A 25,004-nucleotide genomic window follows, 5' to 3' on the forward strand; every position below is an offset into this window, starting at 1 on the left:
TTTAGCTTTCTGGGATGATTTAAGGCGAACTAATATTTGCCTCTGTTCAGGGATGGAAACATGGAATCAAGAATACTTCATAGTAAACACTTGTGAATTCTTACAGTAACAAATGCTCTCTGGTGATCATATTATGTCAATGACATGTTTACAGATGCCCTCTACTTAGCTTCCCTTAAATTGACTCTCATACTCAGGTTTTCAATAGCCCATTGCTCTTCTGCACTAGAAGTCTTAAATATTAAAGGCAATGTTGGTCTGGCTGCTGAGTCAAATAAAGAAAAACAAGTGCATAGTTAATGGGGACGTGCCATAACTAATATGATTTAAAATTGCATCACTGGGGCTGGAGAGATGGCTCAGCCATTAAAGGCTATGCTCACAACCAAAAATATAAAATTGCATCACTGTTGTAGAAATAAGGGTCTTTGTGATGGTATTTCCTTTTTCTTAACCTTTCACAGTTGAAAGCAAATTTTATAGTGCTTTTTTTCTATCAGTACTGAAACCAACCAAATCGTTATTATATCACAATTACCATGATATACAGAGACCAAGGATATAAACACGTATGTTTGTCCCTCCCAAGGGAATGTATGTCCCTCTACGTCTTTACAAGAATTGCAACAGTTTCTATAATCTTTGCTTATTTAATAGGAAGTATAAATGCCCAGAGAGAACACTACAAACAATAAAGCAATGGCATCAGTTGCTTGACAGATAGAAGCTTATTAAAATGGCTAAACTTTCTCCCACTCTCACTGCAAGTCCTTAAAAGAATAAAGAAAGCAGAGGCTGGTAAGAGTAGTAGAGATGAGGGTACAGGGATAACTTGATTAACAGCTACAAATTCACAGGTGGAAGCAATATGTTCTACTATGAAATGTTAGCAATAATATTTCAAAATAGCCAGGAGAGATTTTCAATTATCTCACCACAAAGAAATGATAAATGTTGGAGTGATTTATATGTTATTCTCAATAGATCATGAAAAATGTATACATATATTGAAATATACACTGTACATTTTATGAATAAAGACAATTTGTATATGTCAAATAAAATTTTTAAAATAAAAATTAAATTAAAAAAATTAATAGATGAAATGCCTTGGAAATTATACTTACCTAAGTAAGATCTAGTTTTCAATTTTTTACAACTTTGAACCGTGTGGCCTTAGTGAGGCTTTGTGTGGGCTGGGTGAGGGAGGACGAGAAGGGTAGAGTACCTTCAGCATCACTACACTGTTCCCTGTTCACTTTCTTCCTCATGCCTTCTCACTTTGCACATTCAGCTGCTCTTTCCCATCAGGACCTTTCCTTACCAATATTCTGCTGGGTACTGGCAGAAATTTGATGTTTAGATCTAAAAGCTATGATGGGTCCAGAGAAACATGCCAGGATTCTGGCTAGCTCAAAAGCACTTTTAATCACTCAACTCACAGATAATTAATACATTGTGAATAACTTTGAGATTTTTCAGCTAGATATTTTTAATTTTGAAAAGTGTTAATATTTCTCTTTATTTACTGCATTTCCCTGTTCTGAGATTCTACTCACTAGTAGATCTTGACTGAAAATAGCTTCAAATTCTCTGGATGTGGTCACTGATAAAAATGGCCTCAAAGATACCTTTAAAAGATAATTCCTTCTTCTCTCCCTCCCTCTCTCTCTATATACAAATATTCATATATATATACATATATATGTGTGTTTCATAACACATACTGTAAGAAATTTTATCATCTTTCATACATAGAGATCTATAGATCTAACCATAGATCTGTATTATATAACATAAAACATATTATTTATTATATATGAATATGATGTATATGAATTTATCTATATATAAATATGTGATGAGACTATAATACACATGAATTTACTTACAAAGAAATAAAAATCTATGCACTCATATATTTTTATTCGTGTGTGTGTGTGTGTGTGTGTGTGTTGAGAAAAGCCCCAGAAAAATTTCTTCTAGAAGATAACAGCATTAGAAAACATTTTGTACCTATTTTGTCAATATAAATTGTTAATGAATTTTTCTTGGGCAGGATAAAGTAAACTTCTTTAAGTAGTATAGCTGTACATGGATGGGTTCATACAGATCTGAGGAGAAACCAAAGCCTGGCTAGCTGAGGGTAAAGTCCAGAGGAGATACAACACAAGTCAGTCCAACAAAAGAGAACACCCAAAGCATTATAGTGCTGAGTTTTTAAAGCAGACGACATATTTCCACTGTCACCCTCTTTTACAGGATGCAACTAAGCATTCAAGTGACACTAATGATACAGAAAACAACACCCAAGTCATTTTTGAGATGACCTAGGAAGCACATCCTAAGTCAATGAACACCACAAAGCCTGGGTGTCCAGGCTTGCTATTCTCCTTATACTGATGAAGCCAGGCTGCTGATAAAATACACTCAAGTGTACCTCACTGCTTCATTTAAAACCTGTGCTATGTTTTGGGAAACAATTCAGTGTGTGTGTGTGTGTGTGTGTGTGTGTGTGTGTGTGTGTGTGTGTGTAATCAAAATATCATAAACATCTCTCCACATATTGACTGAATGGATCCTTACTCTTGTCACGATACTGTCTCCCAACATTTTCTTTTTGAACACAGAAAAGTAAAGGTGCAAGTAATCTCATAGACTTTCAAGATGTTGTGATCTAGATTCATAAGAGAAAAAATTTTAAACAAGTAATTTGCTTTACTGGATCTATTTTAATTACCAACTGTAAACTGAAACCTGCATTTCAAGAGTTTCCACTTAATTTTAGGTGGTTTGTGTTTATAGTTGTAATAGAATCTTATGATAACCTTTTATCTTTCTACAATCACAAAACTACTATATCTCAATAATACATGACACTATATTTACCAGTGAGAGCCTTACCCCTAGGTATAACAAGATTCCATAGAAGATGAATCTCCAGAAAAAGCATCGCCGAAGGGCATTGATGAGCTTGGGGTTCTTCTTTGAAGCTTGTTCCCTGTCCCATTCTCTGCAAAGAATAAGAAAATTAGATTAATGAGCTGCAGGTGCAAGTTTCTGAGTTACTCTATTTCCCTTCATAGCTTCCACCCACAAGTATGTTCATGGAGATTAACACACGATGATAAAAGGACAAAACCTCATGAAGTGTCCCCAGTACCAACTACTCAATCAGATATTTAGTGGAATTTGATGCTCTGTCATGTAATATCTCTGCAGAGCTTCATTTCATGAAACTACTAAGTTGTGTGTGTTAAGGAAGTGGTGCACTAGGCTTCTTCAGAGTGATGGCGAGGGTGAACAAATAACAGATAATATTTAGAATGCATTTGTGCTCAGAGCAAGATCCAAAAATAGATAGATTATTCTAAGCATTCCCCCTCATCTCATGATATTTATATGTTTTTAACTGTCACAGATTTCACAATATTTAACTTTTAAGCAAAATAATAAATTAAAAAATCAGGTGGATCTTTTGTTTTAATTTTTTTCAATTTTAATTAATATAATTTCATCATGTCTCCTCCCTCTAACCCCTCGCCACCCCTCCTCTTCATTCCTTCTCAAATTCATAGCCTCTTTGTCTTTGACTGTAACACATGTTATTGTTGTAACACACATATGCAGCCTGCTGAGTCCTTTTATCGTTGCTTATGTATGTGATTTCAGGGCTGAACCCTTGGTATTGGATAGCCCACTGGGGAGCTCACCTGTGGGAAGACCCTTTCTCTCTCCGTTACCTTTATTTCTTTGTCTAGAGGTGGGGCTCAGGAAAAGAAGGGGGTGAGCACTGAAAGAGCCCCCGATTGCCAGAAAGCCTACTGTGAGATGTGTCTCCTAGAAATGCCAGGTATGCTACACCCATGATACTCCAATAATCTGGTTGCCTAAAACAGGCCTGAAAAATGACAATACCAATAGACGTGCTAATGAAAGGGGAACATCAGGTGAACATTTTAATGATTTAACACAAGAAAAACCTATTTGGATGTTTAAAGAAAAAGCATGAAAGAATCATCATTAAACTTTAGCATCCAACTACTGAAATCATTTATTAGTGTATAAGTCTTTGAAAAGAGAAAAATAACAATGTTTTATAGTACGGATAGGTACGAAATAGGATTGACAAACTAGCTGAAATCTAATACTTGAGTTTTATTTTCAGTACTCCTAGAGCATCAGCTGGTTGTTTTGAGGTTGTTGCCACTGCTGTCTATTAAGGAAAGAATTTTTTTTTTAATTTTTGCAATGGAATAAAATATGTCTCAGTGTCACCTTCACGTTAATTTTCAAATTGTTCTGAGATGGAAAAATCCCATGAACTACAGACAAGAACTGAATATTTAGATAATGGTCTTGTATTTCATGAATGGCTATTCTCTTTATTACCCAATTTTCATAACTAAATTGGTTCTACATCATGTGAGAGGAAGAACATACAACTGAGATTTGATGAAAAGCTTGGCAATTGCAATACAAAGACCATGACTTCCCCCATGAAACCTGCCAATGGCAGCCTATCTATAAAGCCTAACCCACCCATGTTCCTCTTCTGCTCTTCATTCACATACATGGAGCCTGTTTCTCCATCTATGATATTTAATGAATCAAAAATAGGGCACAAAATAAGTATATAGCAGCAGCATCTTCGCCATGCAAGGAATAGGTCTCATTAAAAATTCTCATTAGTCCTGAGTGAGGTAACCCAAACCCAGAAAGACAGTCATGGTATGTACTTACTCATAAGTGGATTCTAGATATAAAATAAAGAACAATCAGACTACAACCCATAGAACCATGGAGGCTATATATATAGCATGGAGGTCCCTAGGACTGTGGCTTATAATAAATTTCGGTTTTACTCAATTATTGAAAAAAAATAGCCAAATGAATGGAAACACATGAACTATGAACCAAAGGCTGAGGGGCCCCCAGCTGGATCAGGCCCTCTGAATAGGTGAGACAGTTGATTAGCTTGATCAGTTTGGGAGGCAACTAGGCAGTGGGACCAAGTCCTGTGCTCATTGCATGAGTTGGCTGTTTGAAACCTGGAGCTTATGCAGGGACACTTGGCTCAGTCTGGGAGGAAGGGACTGGACCTGCCTGGACTGAATCTATCAGGTTGATCGCAGTCCTCGGGGGAGGATTTGCCCTGGAGGAGGTGGGAATGGGGGATAGGCTGGGGGTAAGGGGAGGGGGTGGGAGGGGGGAGAATAGGGGAACCCGTGGCTGATATGTAGAACTGAATGGTATTGTAAAATAAAATAAAATAAAATAAAAATTCTCATTAGAACTTCAATTAGAACTTAGTGATATCTAGGAAATGCAGGAAAGGGACTGTCCATAAACCAAAGAAATAGTTTCAAGATAAAGATATCAATAACAGTGAAGTAGTAAATACAAAAAAAAAAGCATCACATTTGATAAGAGGTCTCTGGTATCCCTCATCAATGCAATTATAGGAACATGGTCAGAACAGAAACCTTATTACAGGTATTGAGATATAAATGGATGATAAACCAGTGAAGACCAGAGCAGCGGAGAATCATCAGCTATGAAATGCGAGAGATGTAGTGACTTGAGAGAAAAGAAAGCTGTTGTTTTAATTGGTGGGACTTGAATAATTTGTAACTATAGAGGAGGAATTAACAACAAGATAGAATTGATCCAGCAGCACATTCAAAAGGCTTAATGAGGGAAAAGAGTTCTAGACTTGCAAAGCTCATGAGTGGGTATGTGGTTTTCATACTGCAGTGATACAGATGATTCAATTTCATGGCCACAAAAGTGAACCAGTGGAGTCAAAGTACCTCTACCACCAAACTAAAAACTTGGGGTCACTTCCCAAGGGTATAATTTCAATTTCAATAAATTTCTAATACAAAATAAGATGAAGAGATATAAAATTATAAGAACAACAATTATAAGTGTTAGCATTTATTTGTTATTAGAATTTATCTATTCTTAGACAAAGAGGTTGAATTAAAACAAAATAAATGTATTTTAAAATTATCAAAATGGGGGTCAGAAAACTAAGCTGCAAAATAATGTTGGGTCAGATAATCCTATAAATTTGGTGATAAAAGAAAAAACAGAGAGGGAGAAGAAGGAAGAGGAGGAGGGAGAAGGAAGGAGGAAGGAAGAGTTTCTGTGGCATAGAAAGGTATGAGCATAAGTTCTGAGAAGTCCACCTGAGAAGAAAGCTAGCCTAAGGAAAAAAGCTAGCACAGGGCAAATGTCACAGCAGATATTTGCACGCTTGGATTCATTGACTCCCATGACTAGTTCTCTACCTAGACATTCACAGAGTTTAGGCTTCATGAGCTATTTATTAAATGTCCTCCTTTTAATTGATAAACCTAGGTGATTGGGCTTCTGTCACTCATAATCTCAATGGCCCCAACAAATACTCAGAAAAGGGAACTATGAAAAATTCAACTGGACTGAATTACAGCTTCATCATTCAGTGGTTGGCAAATTACATTATCTCTAAGCTGTGGCTGATGATAATTATGGTTTTCTTCTGGAGGGGTCAAGACAAGAAAAATTATGCATGATACATGACAGATCCTCAAAACTATGAAATTTTTAAATTTCTTTGATATTCAATAGCTATTACCCTTAAGGTTTCCATGAGGTAGAATAGCATCCACACATTCAGATTTTGAAGGTGACACTCCAGGTGCTCACCACCAGCAGCCTACACAAGGCCTGAATACAGCTCGCAGGAATTTGGCACCAGATGCCCAGACTCCAAGTCCTTGTGCAGTCAGCAGGGAAGTTGGCCACCCTTTATTAGCTACCTACTCTTCCCCAAATTTCCTGCAACAGCCTTACAAATGGAAATGGCATTCTTAACCCTGCTGAGACTTAGTCCTCTCATGAACATTGTAGATACCTACACTGAAAGATGGTGACTTGAATGAAAATGAGGAGGAAGAGGAGGGATCTCAACAAACCACTTCAAATGTACAAGTCCCAACACAGAAATGAAATCGACATGAAAAACCAAGGTGCCATGTTTCCTCCACAAATTATTAATCCCACAATTATGGCACCTAAATAAAGATAACCTGGAAGATTATAAGTATATTCAAACAACTAAAAAAAGGCATCAATATACTACAAAAGAACAAAGGGATTAATGAAATAAAGGAGTCAATACAAGATATGATAATAGAATTCAACTAACAAAATTGCTGGGGGAAAAACAAACAAATGATTCTAGAAATCAAAGAAAAATCAATAATCAAAATAAAAATCTCAGTGGGAAGTCTCACCAGTAGAATGGATCATGTAGAAAACAGGATTGGGGCTGGAAGACAAGGTACAGGAATTGGATTACTCAGTAAAAGTAATCAATGCGTCTTAAAAATATATATGACCATAATGTGTGAAACCTCTGGAGCCCCATAGTGAATGCTTTGCAAATACTGTCCTTAAAACCATATAAGAAAACGGCCAAACCTAGAGAAAGAGATGCCAATCTAGGTACAAGAGGCCTTACAGAACACCAAATAGACAGGACCATGAAAGAATTCTCACTACATATTATGGTTAAAACATTCAATGTACAGAATAAAGAAAGGGATTAAGAGGAAAACATATTAAGTCACCTCTAAGGGCAGGGCCATCAGAATAGTACCTGATTATTCAATAGAAACTTCTATTTTAAAAATGTATTTGCTTTTTAGATTTTAGATCAAAATATAAGTATATCAATTTGCTCTTTCATTTCTCCAGCCCCTCCCAAGTCCCTTTCCTCCAACTCCTTCCATTACCCCATACCTCACTCCCAAATTAATAGCCTCATCCTCATGAATTATTGTTTCTTCAGAAAGGCTTGGAAAGGTATATCCCAAGTTCTAAAACATAACTGTAAACACACACTATTATATTCAGCAAAATTATCTACTAAAATTTAAAGAAAACTAAAAATTTTCCATGATGAAAGGAGAGTAGAGGAATTTACCAGCACCAAGCCAGCTCTGCCGAGGCTACTGGGAGGAATACTAGAGTCTGGAAACAGCATCGATAGAGTTCACAAGAAGCCGCAGAGAATAAAGAAGTCCAAGGCAGTTAATCAAAAGTCTAAAAACCACCATAAAACAACAAAATGACAGATATTAATATACACCTTTCAATAAAAAACTGTTAATAGTCTCAACTTCTCAATTGAAAGATATAGACTAGGAGCTGGGATTAGAAAAAAAAATCCATCTTTTTGCTACCTCCAAGAAGCATACACCACAATCAACAATAGATACCAGCTATAAATAGATAGCATAAAAAATGGTATTCTAAAGCTGGGCGGTGGTGTTGAACACCTTTAATCCCAGCATTCCAGAGGCAGAGGCAGGCAGATCTCTGTGAGTTTGAGGCCAGCCTGGGCTACCAAGTAAGATCCAGGAAAGGCGCAAAGCTACACAGAGAAACCCTGTCTCGGAAAAAATAATAATAAATGGCATTCTAAGCAAATAAAACTAAGAAACAAGCAGGCATACCTATTCTAATACCTGACAAGAAAAACTTCAAACCAAAACTACTCAGAAGATAAAGAGGGTGACACATCACATCCATTAAGGAACAATCCATTAAGAGGATATTACATTTAGATATTACAATTCTAAATCCATACATACCAAACATAAGCACACGCAGTTTCTTTAAAAAAAAAATGAGTGGCTTCAAAACTCAGTTTCACTAATAGACAAGTCATCTGGGCAACAACTGAACAGAGAAACTTTGGAGTTAAAATGATACCATAAATCAATTGGATCTAATAGACAACTGCGAGTAAACCACAAACTCGCAAAGAAATGGATAATTTGAGGATACATATGACCAATAAAGCTAAATCAATATTAAATAAATAATTTAAACTACTCCATAACAGCCAATGAGAGCAGTAATTAAGCCACCCTACTAAAAAAACATAGCACAGAATTATATTAGACCTTCAAAGAATACCAACATCCCTCAAATTGTTCCATAAAATAGGAAAAGAAAGAAAATTCCCAAATTATTTTTACAAAACTTTTATTAACCAATCTCAAAGACCCAACAAAAATGTGAATTATAGACCAGTCTTACTGATGAACACAGAGTGAAAATTCTCAATAAAATACTTATAAATGAAATTCAAGAACATATAAAAATATCACCTATGATGATTAAGCCAGCTTCATCCTAGTGATGCAGGTAGTACTCAACAAACATAAATCAATAAATGCAATATATCAAAAAAATACACCCAAGGACAGAAACCACATGAATAAATCCTTAGATGTAGATATACCTTTGACAAATTCCAACATCCCTTCATGATAAAAGTCCTGGAGAATCTAGGGATACAGGGAACATGTGTCAACATACTAAAGGGAATATATAACAAGCCCACAGCCAACATCATGGTAAACAGAGAAAACTCAAAGCATTTCTGCTATAATCAGGAAGATAGGATGTTCACCCTATCCTCTCCACTACTGTTCAATACAGTGCTTGATATCTACTACAATAGTAGTATAGAAGGTGGATATAAATAGAAAAGGGATAAGTCAGAGTATTCTTATTTTTAGATTGTATGAATCTTTCCATAAAAAGACCACAAATATTCTACCAGAAAACTCCTACAGATGATGAATATGTTCATCAAAGAAACAGGATACAAAATCAACACACAAAAATAATCAGTAGCCTTCCTACAGAAATGACATTGCATACAAAGAAATAAATGAGGGAAAAATTACACTCACAATAGCCTCAAAAAATAAAGTATCTTGGAATAAATCTAGTCAAGGAAGTAAAAGACTTATACAATGAGAACTCTAAGACATCAAACAAATAAATTTAAGAAGATAACAAAAGATGGTATCTTCTATACTTAGATGGGTAGAGTTGATATTATGAAAATGGCTGTTCTATCAAAAGCATTCTATAGAGTCCTTGAAATTTTCATAAAGATCCAATGTAATACTTCACAGAAATAGAAAAGAAAACTTAAAATTCAAATGGAAACACAAAAGACATAAGCTAGCAAAAAATTACTGTAAAAATTTCCTATAATTTATACATACATGTAAATAAGGAACATTTAAATGGAGTTACCATGTAATAGAGGGATAATGCCTCTCTTAGACACCAAAGGCTAGCAAGTAAAAATCCTAGTGCCAGGTATTGGTAATAGTGCTAGAGGTTTTGGTCACTGGGATCCCATAGACACCCCCTCAAAATATTAAAGGACATAAACTGTCAATGTTCTTGGTTAGCTTCCAGAAATTGATGGTAAGATCCTACTGCTGAAGTCACCACATACTTGAGTCATAGGGTGTGTAAAAATCAATAAGGTACCAACATAGAAGCTTCATCCTTAGAGGCTAGTGATCATAGTGTGGAAAGCTCTATGCATGCTACTAGAGGAGAAAAGTAACAGTCATATGCATTTGTAAACCATGTGATTGACAATGAACATGAGCTTTGGAAAGGTATGTCCATGACTAGGATATAGGAAAAATCAACCCCTTTCTGATGAATTGAAGGCATACTTTATGAGATAGAAATTATGCCTGGTACCATTAACTGGACTATATCATAGCCCTAGGGGAGAACCTAATACTATTATTCTGCCAAGTGGACATAGTATTAACCTACTACCTAAGTTCTTATCTTTTATCCACAGACTAGTGCATGTCTCAACCCTCATCAGATAAGGAGTAGACAGCAAGTAATTTATAGAGCCACAACTGACCAGTGTATAGAGAATAAGTGACTGTGGGATCCTCAGCTCTAAATGGGACACCTATCTGGTCAGAGATCAGCATGGAAGTGGGTAGGGATGACTTTCAGAGCTAGAGTTACTGGATATCTCTAGCAAAATAGTTTGTGCTGCCAGTATTGGCTGGACATGGCAGCACTCTTACACAGCCCAGGTCCCATGGCCATAGTCTGGCACATGTGCTGAGGAGGTGCTGCTTAGGCTCTATACTCATGCACTAAATCCTCTTATTAATAGCAAACCTCTCCCCTTCTCTCCCTCTCTCTTTCCATGAGGCCATGTCTGTACCTCTTCTCTTCCCCCTTTCCAGTCTTCTCTTCTCTTCCTTTCTGATTCTTTCTTTCCTCACCCCTTATCTCCAGAGGCACACTTGGCATTCCCCCTGGCCCAATACATTCTCCACATAAGTTTGTAGTGTGGCATGGCTTTCTAAGGCCCCTTGGCTCCAACCCATGGGTTTTTTTTTTTATAACAGGTGGGGGAGGGGTTCATGAAGTCCCAAACCCACCTGGGGAGCTACTGGTAGTTGATAAAGAGTCACTTTTCTTCCAGGGGGTGTGGTGCAGCCCCTGAGAGGCCACCGATGATCCAATAGATGTTCCTATACCCATCCACATATTGGCAGCACTAAGTGAAGTCAATGAGTTTTTAAAAAGAGTACACAGAAGTTGGGAGGGAAAGGAGGTAGGGAGGATAGGCCATGAATTGGATAAAAGTAGGAGATGGACTTGACAAAAACATATTATATGCTTGTATGAAATTCTCAACAAAATAAACCAAAATTGAAAAGAAAAAAATACAAACTCTAAGTTTTTTTATTTCAAAGAATCCTAATATATTTTGTTTTAACATCAGAAAGTTAAAATACTCCTACTTTATACATTCATAATAGAAACCAGAAATATTTTAAGAATATTCAACCAACATATAGGTTTTGATTAACATAATTTTTGTTACTTTTATACTACTGTGACAAGGCACCATGACTAAGGCAACCTAGAGAAGAAAGAGCTCATGGGGGGCTTACAGTTTCAGAGGGTGAGTTCATGACCATCTTAGTGGGGAGCTTAGCAGCAGGCAGACAGACACAGTACTTGAGCAGCTGAGAACTTACATTTTGAGATGCATCCATGAAGCAGAGAGAGCTAATTTGGAATAGCATGTGCTTTTGAAACCTTAAAGGCTACATCTCCTAATCCTTCCCCAAAAGTTTCACCAACCAACTGGGGGCCAAGCATTCCAATATATGAACCTATGGGGGTGACACTCATTCAGACCACTATAAAAATAGACATTTTCAACTAAAAAATATTTTGAAAGCAAGTCAGACATGGTGGCACATTCCTATAATCTCAGGACTTGAGACGCTAAGGCAAAAAAAAAAAAGGTGGCTTTGAGGCCATCCTGAGTATGTAGTCACATTAAGGCTAGCTTGGGCTAAGAAATAAGATCTTGTCTCAAAAGATCAAGGCTAGGAATGTACCTCATTGTTAGAGTGCTTGCCAAGCAAGGACAAGGGCCTGCATTTCATCCCTACTGCCACATACATTTTGGAAACAAATTAGATAATCTGCTTTACAATGTTGTTATTTTAGCCTTTCCAAATACTCCTTCATGTCTTTTAAAAATAAGTCAATTCTCAGAATATACATCATTTATTTTAGTAAAAGAGGCCACTTCCTAAGAAAATGATTATTTCTCACTTATGGTTTCATTGTTCAATTCTTGAGTTGATCAAGATTCAGCAAGAGTATAAAATGCTCCTATTTTAAATGTGCCACTTAAAAATGAAACCTCTAACATGTCAGTTTTCTGTTCTCTAAAAGACATGAGAAATGTCTTTCTTCTGCTAGTAAAGTCATGGATAAGTTCTTACCTTTCTACCTTTTCAGACACATGATCAGCTGAATCAGATGAAGGGGCTTGGTATATGTCTGACAACTCCAAGCGCTGTCTGTACCCTTTTCTCAAAATCGGTGTGGTCCAGCTAAAAGAGAGGAAGGCAGACAGATATATTCAGTTGATTAGATCTCCAATACAGACATGATTATGGTACTAACTGTCATGCAGAAAATACAGTATGCATAAAGAAATATGAAAGTGAAATAAGACAACTTATGTAAATATAATATTCATCTCTTACTTGATATACTCATATAAACCTCAACGCCTCTTAACTAATGCCATTGCTTCTTTTTTAATAGAGAAGTGATCTATTACAGTTTAATCTTGCCTGAGAGGAAAATAGACTGAGGAACATAAGACAGACAATCAATACTCGTAATTTGTCACTGCAGCCTAGGGTATTCTGAAATGAGTTATCTATTAAAGGAACTGAGTATAAATATAGACAGCGAATAGTTGATACCAGTTAGCTGATACAATTATCTCTACATTGGTGCTTGAAAGTAGGGATCATCAACTCGTTTCTCATTACCCTGTAGGTATTTCTTAGGAATTTAGTAAATAGCAATTTATGATGGAAACTAGAGAAACTGATGGAGGAAAGCAGAGTAGTCCTGTTTGCTCAAACATGCTGCTTCTAACTACTATGGAAAAGGCATGATAAACTTCACAAAAACAGAAATCTGAAATTCTAATCACACACACACATACACACACACACACACACACACACACACACACACACACACACACACAAATTGATATATCATCTGCCACTAGTGACAGTTCCTCCAATAAGCCCACACCTCCTAATCCTTGCCAAATAGTTTCACCAACTAGAGACCAAGTATTTAAATACAGGAGCCAATGGGGCCCATTCTCATTCATACTATCACAATCCTAAACATTTTCAAATATACGTATGCATATATGGTTGAAGAACGGCAGAGAGGGAAAGGAAAAATGTAAAACATAAATCATATATCATGAGAAAATTCTAAAGGAAATTAGAAAGAAAGAAGTTTTTCTCAGCTTAAATTTTACGTATTTGTTTAAGAAAGGAATTCATCAGAATGTAGTGGCTTGCAAAACCGATTTCTCCCTCAGCACTTTTTGTATTCCAGAGATTTCTAAGATTTATTATCATTGAAATTTTGTAATAATGTAAAATAAAAATGCATGTTAAATGACAAAAAGTCAGTATCTGAGAAGATAAACACGTAACAGAAAAGCATACTCTATCAAAGTCATTCAAGAGAGAGTAACGAATGTCATGTCAAATGTCAACATACTTTTCCAGGGCATAATGCTCTAGGTGGCCCTCATGATTACCCTTATCCCTCTCATCTAAGGGTCCACATTCTTCTTTATACTACCTTAGTCTCTGGCTTGCTCACTAGGACCAGCCCTATGTCCTTAATTCTTCTGTAGTTTGTCTTTAAAAATGATCCGAATTTAGGTTCAACCCTAAGACTAAATAACTTCATCGGCCATTTCTTGCTAAGATATTAGTGACTATGGTTTAATGTGTCACTTCCCCCTTTAATTTGCAAATGTGCATTTTAACAAGAGCCCTCTTTAACAAAGGGCAGTAACTAGCTTTAGTCTTCATAACCCGCTGTGATTCACAGGCCATTCGTCCTGGAGGAAAAAAAATAGTGAATATACATGATAGTGGTCTGGATGTATCAGGAAAAGAAGTGCTGCAGCCATGCAGAGCCTCTGGTGACGTCATCTGAGAAGGAGTGGCACAACTAGGTCCTCACTACCCCAGCCAGTATCTCACCGACAGAAAGTGAAGTTGAAATACAGGTGGCAGCTAGTATAGAAGCTAAAACGGAGGCAGCAATGGGGGATGTGATTTTGTGACTTAGGCATTACCCTTTAGAAACTTGAAGCAGGGGTTACTATCAATTTTTTTAAAGTATCTATTTAGCAGTTGCCAAAGAACTTGCACAATCATTGGCATGTTGTTATTTTCATTTTGAAACTTAGTTAAGCAAACAGAACAAAAGGGGGTGTTGTCTTATTACCCAGCTTAGGAAACGGTACTCAGAGATGTAAAACTCTTCTGAATTATTAATGTAAAAGATTCTTCCACATTCTTTTGAATTCATTTTTACCATGTTCAACTTTAAGAAAATTAGTGGGTTGTAATAAAATGAGACACCTAAGTAGGACAGTGAAGGCAGGGGAGTGAAAACTAATAGGAAATAGGTAGAGGTGTGGTCTGCAAACAAAAATAATCCTTTTTCCAGAAAACAAGTAAAGGCTGATCATTCATTGCTTCATAAATACTCTTACTATGATTAATTCAAGATACCAAAGATGAGATCACTGAACACAGAACTGGGAAGAGAACTGAACTGCATATAATATTAGTATGTCTACCAACCTCAGAGACGATGAACGCAAATGCCCTCAATACCACAAGAGCGAAACATAAAATAAATGCAAAGTGATAAACTCTTGAACTTTTGTTTACCATATTGTAATGTAAGTTCTATAATTTGATATTTAATGACTATGTTTAGCAGCAAGCTCATAAATCATCTCAGTTAGAGAGATTCAAGTGTGTGCATCACTCCTGGCAGACCTTTGAAATCTCAGAAGGCTGATGGCATGGGGCAGAAAGAATGATGGTCTGTAGAACACGGTAAAAAAGAAAATGCATTACACCTACTAGCAGTCTTGTGCTCTCAGTATATTTGAAATCATTAAAAGCATGCATTTAAAAAGTGTTTTAAATGAGAACCTCACTGTCTTCTAATGCCATTCCTCAAAAGGCATTTAGAAGAAATTTTAAAATCTTCTTAAGCCCTTAAAAAATTGTAATTCTTTTGATCCATGTATAAGATTTAGTGGCCATTCTCAGGAATGAGATTCCAGCTCAGTTCAAAATTCATAATCTGTGGGATATTTTTAGAAAACTCATCTTTGTTATCTCAGAGTATTTTAAGATATTATATTACACTATGACTAGTTTTTATCAAGAGAACCATAGCCCAACAACCATCAAGCCAAATAAATTCAGTAGTATAATATCCAAGCTCACCATCTGTAATTATTAGTTAGTATTTCTTGACAGTTACACTGCAGTTTGCCTGAATTTATGTTTCCAAATTAAAACCGGTTCAAAATTGTAAAAACTAAAGTCTAGGGACAGGAGCGATAATCACTGGTTTAAAGCAGTTGCTGCTCTTAAAAGGACTGGGGTTTGATTCCCAGCACCCACATGGTGACTCACAACTGTCTGTAACTCCAGGTCAGCGGGATCTGACACCCTCTTTTGACATCTGAGGGCTCCAGGCACACATGCAGTGCACATATATATGTGTACACACACACACAATTGATATGAGGCAAAACACTCATTCACATAAATAAATCTTTAAAAAAGTTTAAAATCAAACTAAAATCTATTAATCTTAAGCTGTCTGCAAAATAAATCAATTTCTCCTAACAATGAGTTTTCTATGTCAACTACAAGACAGTCTAAGAGATATAAAACAAAATTGCAGAAACCAGGCATCCAAGTTTTAGACACTATGCAATGTTAATGTGAAATTCAAGCCACTCTTTCTTTTCAGTGATGGACTTGTGTAAAATGAACAGTGTTCAAGCCAGGATTTTCACCTCAGTATTTCTTCCATTAAAAAGCAATATACACTCAGGTATTTCGTGAGTCTGAGTAGGTTCAACTGGAAAGACATAAGGCATTACATTGACAAGCTCCTCCTCTGTCTTCTACTACCCCAGCTAGTTTTTCCCTTCACATCTAAATGACCTTATGACCAGCCACTAAATATGTTCAGTGGATTTACAAATTGGTATTCCTAGAAAGTCTGATGGTTTTCAAAGTTAGGGGTTTTCTAACAGGAACTAGTTAATCAATCACGAGGTAGCGGACTTCAGCATATGCATATTTTTAAAGTTTACTAACATTCAGGAAAAAAGCCCCATCTCAGATATACTGTTCTTTTCACTTAACCATAGGGAGCTTCAGGTTTTATTATGAACAATGGTAGCATTTTAGTTTTTAAAGACGCACACACTAATCTTACTGTGTTTAATTTGGTTCATTTCTTTTCTTTGGGAAAACTCTAATTCTATACAGAATGATTTGTAATTTCTAATGAAATAATTTGTTCCCAGAGCTTGAGGGCAGAAGTCCCTGCTCTAGCAGTGCCAAAAACAATGCTTAGTCACCTGTCCTACTATGCCAAAGAGATGAGCAGTGATAAAAGACAGAGAGAGGAGATTTAATCTAAGTGGGCAGAGTGAAGAACAGAAAAGGGGGTTCTGTAGCTCCCCACCCCAAGTCCATCCTCAGGATACTGACAACAGCTTAGACTTAAAGAGAAAAACCAAAAAGGTAGGGGCAAGAAATGTGTATCACTAAAGAGTATGGTGGTATTGTGTTCCCCAAAATATTGTACACCCTAATAAACTTATCTGGGGTCAGAGAACAGAACAGCCACTAGATACAGAGGCCAGAAAATGGTGGCACACACACCTTTAATCCTAGCATTCCAGAGGCAGAGATCCACCTGGATCTCTGTGAGTTCAAAGCCATACTGGAAACAGCCAGGCATGGTGATTCATGCCTTCAATCCCAGGAACTGAGGGCAGAAGGCAGACAAGTATTTAAGGCACGAGAATGAGGAACTAGAGGCTGGTTAAGCTTTTAGGCTTTTGAGCAACAGCTCAGCTGAGATTCATTCTGGATGAGGACTCAGAGGCATCCAGTCTGAGGAAACAGGATCAGCTAAGGAATTGGCAAGGTGAGGTGGCTTGTTCTGCTTCTCTGATCTTCCAGCATTCACCCCAATACCTGGCCTCAGGTTTGATTTTATTAATAAGACCTTTTAAGACTCATGCTACAAAAGAGTCTTGGTCAAACTGTGGTCTGGTCTCAATTCTTGTTCTACAAGGCAGTACAAATAAGTCATTATTGTTTGCGAGAACCTGCCAGTTCCTGGGAAAGACAGCCCCTGCAGTGGGCCTGATTCTTGTGCATAGTGGTCTGTCTGTGTGCTTCTGCTCTCCTGGAATCCAGAGTGACTACAGCCTCACAGCAATCCCTGGAGAAATGCAAGAGCATCTTGGAAGTCTAGACAGGTGCTATAGAAGGGGACAGCAAGATCAATCACTCTTGTCTTTGTGCATTAAAAGAGGACAAAACAACTTAGGTATCATTTTTTAGACAAATACCACTTGAGAGATGTAACTACCTACATGCAAAGTTAAGACTCTGATTCAAAATTTTAAGACAAGGAAACAGATGCAAAATGTAGGCAGGGGCACCAGGCTTTTAGCCTGTTTATAGTGACCTGTGAGCCAAATAGGGAGTCAGGGTTCTTTAACAAGAACAATTTCTAAGTTTCTACTAATAATTTGTCCATTATAATGGCTATTAAAACTTTGATTTTTCTCAAAACCTATCCTTCTAAAAGCCAAATATTTAAAGCTGACATTTAGCTTAATCTAACAGAGACATCTGGCATTTTCATCTACTACAACTTGATATGAAGATTATATTTCAGATATTTTCAAAACCAAAGCATCATTTACACAGAGAAATACTTTCACAGTATTTAGCATTACTTTTTATTAAACTAGTCAAGTGAATTTAAATACTAAAACAACCAGTTGTATGACATTTCTATCACAACTGACATGTTAGCTCACACTCATGACCTTTTTCCTTTCTCATGACCTTTTCCTTTTTAGATGAAATAGTTAAGAAATCAAGTGAAAGTTATCCAAACACTAGAAATTTACTTATCACCCCCATAATTTTACATGAGTTCAAAGTATCTCCCATTGTCTATATAGTCCTAACCAGCTAGAGCCACTGATGGCAGCCAGACACAAAGAAGTCGTTTGAATCAGTTGTGTAGCATAGCTCTGTCCTATCATTTTGCTTTAGCTATTCTCTAAGTAGTTATGAGGAGGTAGAATTTAATGCTAAAAGTTAACTAACCTCTATAAAGTCTTTAAAAACTTATGAATAGCATTTTGAATGCCACAATTGTTTTATCAACTTAGATTCAAAGTTCTTTTATAGCCATATGTAGTTTTTCAAAGAATTTTAGGAAAAAAAAACTAAAATAGAACCCAGTTAATAAAATTTCTATGTAAAACAAGTAGACTTCAGGAAGTCAATCTAACTTTAGACCTGCATGAAATCAAGCCAGACAAAATCCCAGCATGAGGGCAGGAGTGGTTACGATGTCCTGTGCTTAGCTGAGATGCTACTGGCAACTGATGGCTGTGCACAGAGGGAGAGCCAGTTTGTTCGAGGACTCCAGAACTGAGAGACTACACGTGCCACAGCAGGTGGTCCTACATTCATGCACACACTGGCAGCACTAAGTGGACTGGCGGCGGGGTTAAAAACAAATGGTACACGAATTCGGGAGGTTTGGTGGTGACAGTGACAGAGGAGGAGTTGGAGGGTAGAGCATGGGGCAGAATTGATCAAGACACACTATATGCATATATTAAACTCTCAAACAAAAAATAATGAAAATAAAAAATTCATTCTAAAATCACAGTAATGCTGTCAGGCTGATAGCCTGCGCTCTGATGGTTCCATGAAGAATTTGACACTGAATTTGCTACATCTCCATTATAATGCTGAATATATAAGCAATGACCACTAGATCAGCATGACTGGCTTTACGAACACTATGCATGACTGCTAATGCTCAGCCATTTGTGTTTGAGAGATAAATTATTCACAAAGCTCTCATTTTCAAAGGGATTATAGTTATTCTGTTTTAGATGGTTAAAATAGAATCTAATCAATGAACTTCAGATGTGGACAGCTAATTACTTACTACTCAACAAAATGATCACAAATTCTAAAAAAAAAAAATCTTCTAAAGGCCTAGGTTTATAAGCATTCTGGCAGTCTAATGGAAACCAGTTTGTAACTTTGTGGCAAAATGAATCCAAACTTTAAATAATAAAGTAAGTCTATCTATTTCATGAGATACCTCTAAATATTAACCAGGGAGGAGATAGGAGAGAGTGTGAATGGGGAAAAGGGGAAGGAAAGATAGAAAAGAAGAGAGGGGAAGAGAGGCAGCAAGAGAAAGGAAGAAAAGGTTAGGGGAAAGCAAGTCTCTCTCTGGAAAGAGTGTGTGTGTGTGTGTGTGTGTGTGTGTGTGTGTGTGTGTGTGTGTGTGTGTGTGTGTGTGTGTGTATTTTCTTTTCAGTTGCCTTTTCTAATATTTATCAATGGACATATAACTTTAGGAACAGGAAATAATTCTTTAAGTTATATAAGAAGTTCTGTATGTCCTTACAAATGCATTAACTAAATACATAACAATGATTAACTATAAACAAACTTTCTGGTGAAATAAATATGTTTTACCTCTAAGACTACATAATACATATATCAATATTACTTTTTCATGAAATCACTTATTCTTTCTTAAAATGTTCATCTTGGCTAATACTTCCAATGGAATACAAAGCAATTCTTCCTGACTTCTTCTACAAATCTAATACTAAGAAAATTTCAAAAGGTTTCTTTTTTCTTTTTTTAAGGAGAGAGAACCTTAGGTTACAGCCCTATCTCTGTCATTTTCAAGCCTTGCACCTTTGGAAAAAGCTCTTAGAATCAGTCAGCTACCAATTCTACTAAACATAATAACTACCATAACTACTACACTTGGCTTTCATGTGAGCCAGATTCAATGTTGTCTAGGAAGCATTGCATCTATATACTTGCTTCTTCATATATTTTGCTTGGATTTGGTTAAATTTTCATATCAATAGAGTTTATTATTGGGATTAGAACATAATAATAGCTAAAGTTAGCAGAGTATTATAATAGCCTCAATCATTTTAAAAAAAAAATCATATAAATTATTTCACCTATTTATAACAGTCTTACATCTATATATACATCATATAGATCTGAAACTGGATCTAAGGATGCTTAAATAATTTGTTGATATGGAGTTAGAATTTAAAAATAGGTCTGTAATATCATAGCTTATTTTTTTGTCGATTTTGGCATCTTATAACTTCTTTGAAAAAGTAGCACATACTTGGAAGATAACACCAGAAGCATAAGTAATAATAGCAAAATGGATAGAATGAACATGAAAACTTTAGGCTTTAAAATATACCATAAGGAAAGTAGCAGATATTCTACATAATTAGGAAAAACTTTCTGCAAATCAAATTTATAAGGTATTTGTATATGACATATAAAATAATAATAATAGACAAATAACCAAAATTTAAAATGGTCAAAAGAGCTGAATAAAAATTTATCCTAAGTAGAAATTACACAAATGGCCAGTAAGCACATGAAATATCTTCACAAAGTAGGAAAATATAATTCAAAACCACAGCTAGATTCCATTTTATACCTAGTAGAAGGGTATAATTATGACAATTGCAAAGGTATGGGAAACTGTAACACTTGTGTTCTGCTAGTGAGAACATAAAGTGGTATGTATATTTTGAAAAATAGTCTATAAGATATTTAAACATTAAACATAAAGCTACTGCAAGACTTAGCTCAATTTGCTTTCTTATACAACCTTGGATCACCTGTACAGGGCAGCATTGCCTACAGAGGACTTGCTCCTCCCACATCAACCTTTTATCAAAACAACAACAACAAAAAATATGCCCCCATAAACTTGCTTATGAGCCAATCTGATGAAGGCATTTCCTCAACAGAGGTCTTCTCTTCCCAGATAACTCTATCTCACTTCAATTAGACAAAGCACTGACCAGCACGTAAGGTAAGAGAGAGCTGAGGAGTAATTATTAAGGGTTGTGCAGTTTTTTTTCTCATATAATAAAAATTGCAATTGCTACAATTTGTCTTAATGATAGTTAACCAAACTGTGACTATGCTAAAATCTTCATTGTTTTGTATACTGTAAGTGGGTATAATGTTTGGTATGTGAATTAGCTCTCAATCAAGCTATAAAGAAGAAAGCGGCATGGAGACATCAGACATCAGTGTTGGGGTTGAGGGTTTTCCAAATGGGATATGCTTCTACAACTGGTAAGAATTTTCAATAGTGATTTCAAACTCTAATTGTTTCCAAATATGCAAATGTCTTGGTGGCTACTAAGACTGCTATCAAAGTGTGTGGGTAACTCATGGGAACATCTAATTAGTGACATGCCACATGCATGGTATACATCATTTTTTTTCCTGTCTCCCAAAGCAAGAAACTTAAATGCTAGAACTACTATGAACTGTGAGAGGGAAATGGTATCATGTTATGATACTGTAAAGAAGCTAAGAATTGTCAGCACTGTAGCAAGAGGACACTTGCAAAAGCCATGTCTAATTCATTCACATGACTTGCATTTCTCAACTTCAGAGGTAACAAGTAAGGCCACAAGAAAGAAAGGAAAAGAAAAGGAAAGGAAAGAAAATTTCCTGGCCATTTTAGGAGATAACAGAAGACACAAATAGTGTAATTTACAGTCGAGTGCTCATGTACCCTAGAAAAGCAGTCTCACTGTGCCTTTGTAAGAAGTCACAAAGAAAAACCACAAATATCACTGTAGCTTCATGGAAGGCAAGAACAATAGACTGAATGCTTCATGAAGCTGCTTGCAGCCTGCAAGGGGTCCACTTTAAGGAGCTTGCCCAGCAAAGCCCAGTCAAGCCATGGCCTTCTAATTTCTGAGTGATATTTCCATTGGCAATAAAAATATATTTGAAACAAAAAACAAACAAAAATAAATAAAATAAGGAAGACAGGAAAGAGATGGCCTTACAATTTTATAGTAGAAATGCTACAGGCATGCATGAAAGCTTACATATGGAAAGCTCTGTGCTATCTGGATATCCACATATAGTGTTAACTTTTCTGGAGAAAAGAGGAGAAAAGCCCTTTCAAGCATCCTCAGGGAAGAGAAAAGGGGGAAGAAGGGCACAAGCTTCCCCATCCTATGACTAGGCAACTAAAAAAATAAACTGGACATGAGTATCATACAAAGACATCTCCTATACGGTATATACATGCTATGCTGGTGGTCTTTGAAAAATAATTATTGTTAGTGAATCCACGAGATTCTGTTAAAGGACATCAATGGATTTATTAAGATATAAAATGGGGGAGAAATACACTCAAGAATACAGAACAAAGTAAATAGCTGTCGCTGTCCTCCGTTCTACCTGGCCATCAGGTTTCCAACCACCTCAAGAGAAAGAGAGCGCTTGCCTCCTCCTCAGTTTTAAGCAGTCATATGCCCAGAAAAACCATGCCTCTATAGGGTCAGATACCCAAAGGTCATTAGCAGAGATAATTCCCACAACAAATTATACAATTTATTTTGGTGTTTTCTCCCTTTCTTTAGAATTCTTTATTATGGTTCTGTTGATTTTTCTTTTTCAGACACCATTACTAAGATCCAGAGTAAATACTTTTCTTTTATCAGGGAAATAAACTTGTCCTTTACTGAGCCATGACTGTCATTCTGACAGAGGCTAAACATTTGGAATCAGTTACTTGATTCTCTAAGGTATGTCCTCAAATGGATAAAGAACCTCTATCTTTTAGAGACAGACAGAGGCTCTAGACAGATTCCTGGTACAGCCAGGCATCATGTGGTATGAGCCATGCCACGTAAAACATAAAGTACACTTTCTTTGTGATACCTTCAGTATCTAAATGATTTAATGACCCCTCATTATGTGGACAAAAAAGTCCTTTTTGTCCCATTAAGTCCTTTGTGATGCATGTTTGCCATTCATTACTTCAAAATGATGCCTTCCAAATCAAAATGTTAAAAAGTACATTCCAAGGCCAGCAGACAGCCTGGGAGGTAAAGAAAGGTACTTGCTGCCAAGTTTGATGACCTATATGTTAACTAACCAGGAACTATATAGAAGGAGAGGGCTTACTCTTACAAGTTGTCCTCTGCCCGCCATGTATCACTGCACACACATACATTCTACCCCACAGTTTGTCTGAGAGTATTTTCTCATTTAATTATTTTGCTTGGTAGATAAAATGATACAGCAGAGGCTAGAGGCAACTACAAAATGTTTTATGATGCAGACAGTACAAGAGGAAGCCAGCCAAAACCCTGGCATGGACAGAGAAGGGCCTCAGGAAGTCTCACCTCTATCTGAGGAGTTACTGATAATGCACTGGAGAGTCAGTACTCAGGGATGCTATCCCTAAGACACTACCCATGTTCTAGTAGATGGTCACCCATGGACATATAGACATATACAAATGCAAGATAGCACTGAATGGACTCTGTGGGTGGTAAATTTAAAATAAGTAAGAACACATGAAGTTGGGGCTGGGGTGAAAAGCAGTGGAAGAAGACACAATATGGGAGATGGGAAAGGAGAGGAGTTTAATCAAAACACACTACATGTCGGTATGAATGTCAAATTCTTTAAAAAGAACCAGCGCTGCCCCAGGAAGACGAGGTTCGTGGAGTTTAAACTTCAGCTTGTGACAAACACGGTCTCCAGAGTTCTCTTTGCATCTAGTCGGATGGCTTAGCTCTTGAATTCCCCTCACTGTCTTAACATCCCTTCCCCTGAGTGTATGTTCTCTGCTCTACGACAGTGCTAAACCAAGTTCACCCATGCTGAATCCTCAGAGAGACTGAAAGAGCAGTGTGCTATTTGATTCGAGCTTTCCATCTCTGGATGTTTCCCATCTCCCAACTAAATATGGAATTTGGTTAGTAATGACAATTTAACCCTTTTTATTTTCTATTATGATTACTTCACCTTCTTTTAAAAATACAACAACAAATTGCAAATTCCAACAAACTGAATTGAAGTTTATCATCTTTATGCCTTTTTTTTTTCTTTTTCTTTTTAAAGTGATGGGAGGATGTAGCTAGGCACATTTTATTACTCGGAATTTAAGGTTCATATCCTGTTCCTGAGTTTGAAAGGCAAAGTATTTCTACTTGCATTGTCCAGAAACCTTGGTATCACCAAGAACAAACAATGCAGCTCCCCAGAGCCTCAGAGGAGGGACATTAGAGGCTCTCATTTGCCCTCCCCCACCATGCATTCCTGGGAAAAGAGGAGGCAGGGAATCGAGTCAACAGCCAGGTCAGTTCAGGATTTGCTGTGAAATAAAACTACTCCAAGGCCTTACTTTAAGTCTTCACTTAATATTTGTAATCTTTCTTTAAATATATTAATGCATATTAATACAAGCCAGCTAAGGTCTACTAAAAATTAAAGCGCCAAATTTTTCAAGATTACAACACATTTAAAAAAAAGGTAATGAATTCATTAATTGTTCCTAATAAGCAATTTAAGAGTTCAAATTAGCCACCTTGACAA

General features: G+C 36.6%; 1 protein-coding gene across 3 annotated transcripts in view; it reads right to left on the reverse strand.

Annotated features, from left to right (window-relative positions):
- The window catches only part of Cftr (CF transmembrane conductance regulator), a 149,763-nt gene that overhangs the window by 108,690 nt on the left and 16,069 nt on the right, over positions 1 to 25,004 (reverse strand). For all 3 annotated transcript variants that reach the window (XR_013049668.1, XM_076566170.1, XM_006991234.4), the window contains exons 3-4: positions 12,654 to 12,764; positions 2,905 to 3,013 (exon numbers count right to left, since the gene is read on the reverse strand). Coding sequence is in view for 2 of the 3 variants with exons in the window: in XM_076566170.1 (XP_076422285.1) it covers positions 2,905 to 3,013; positions 12,654 to 12,764 (220 nt within the window). In the remaining variant the exon portion in view is untranslated. The remainder of the gene's footprint in view (positions 1 to 2,904; positions 3,014 to 12,653; positions 12,765 to 25,004) is intronic.

This window comes from Peromyscus maniculatus, chromosome 3, assembly GCF_049852395.1.
Source record: "Peromyscus maniculatus bairdii isolate BWxNUB_F1_BW_parent chromosome 3, HU_Pman_BW_mat_3.1, whole genome shotgun sequence".
NCBI classification, from domain to species: Eukaryota; Metazoa; Chordata; class Mammalia; order Rodentia; family Cricetidae; genus Peromyscus; species Peromyscus maniculatus.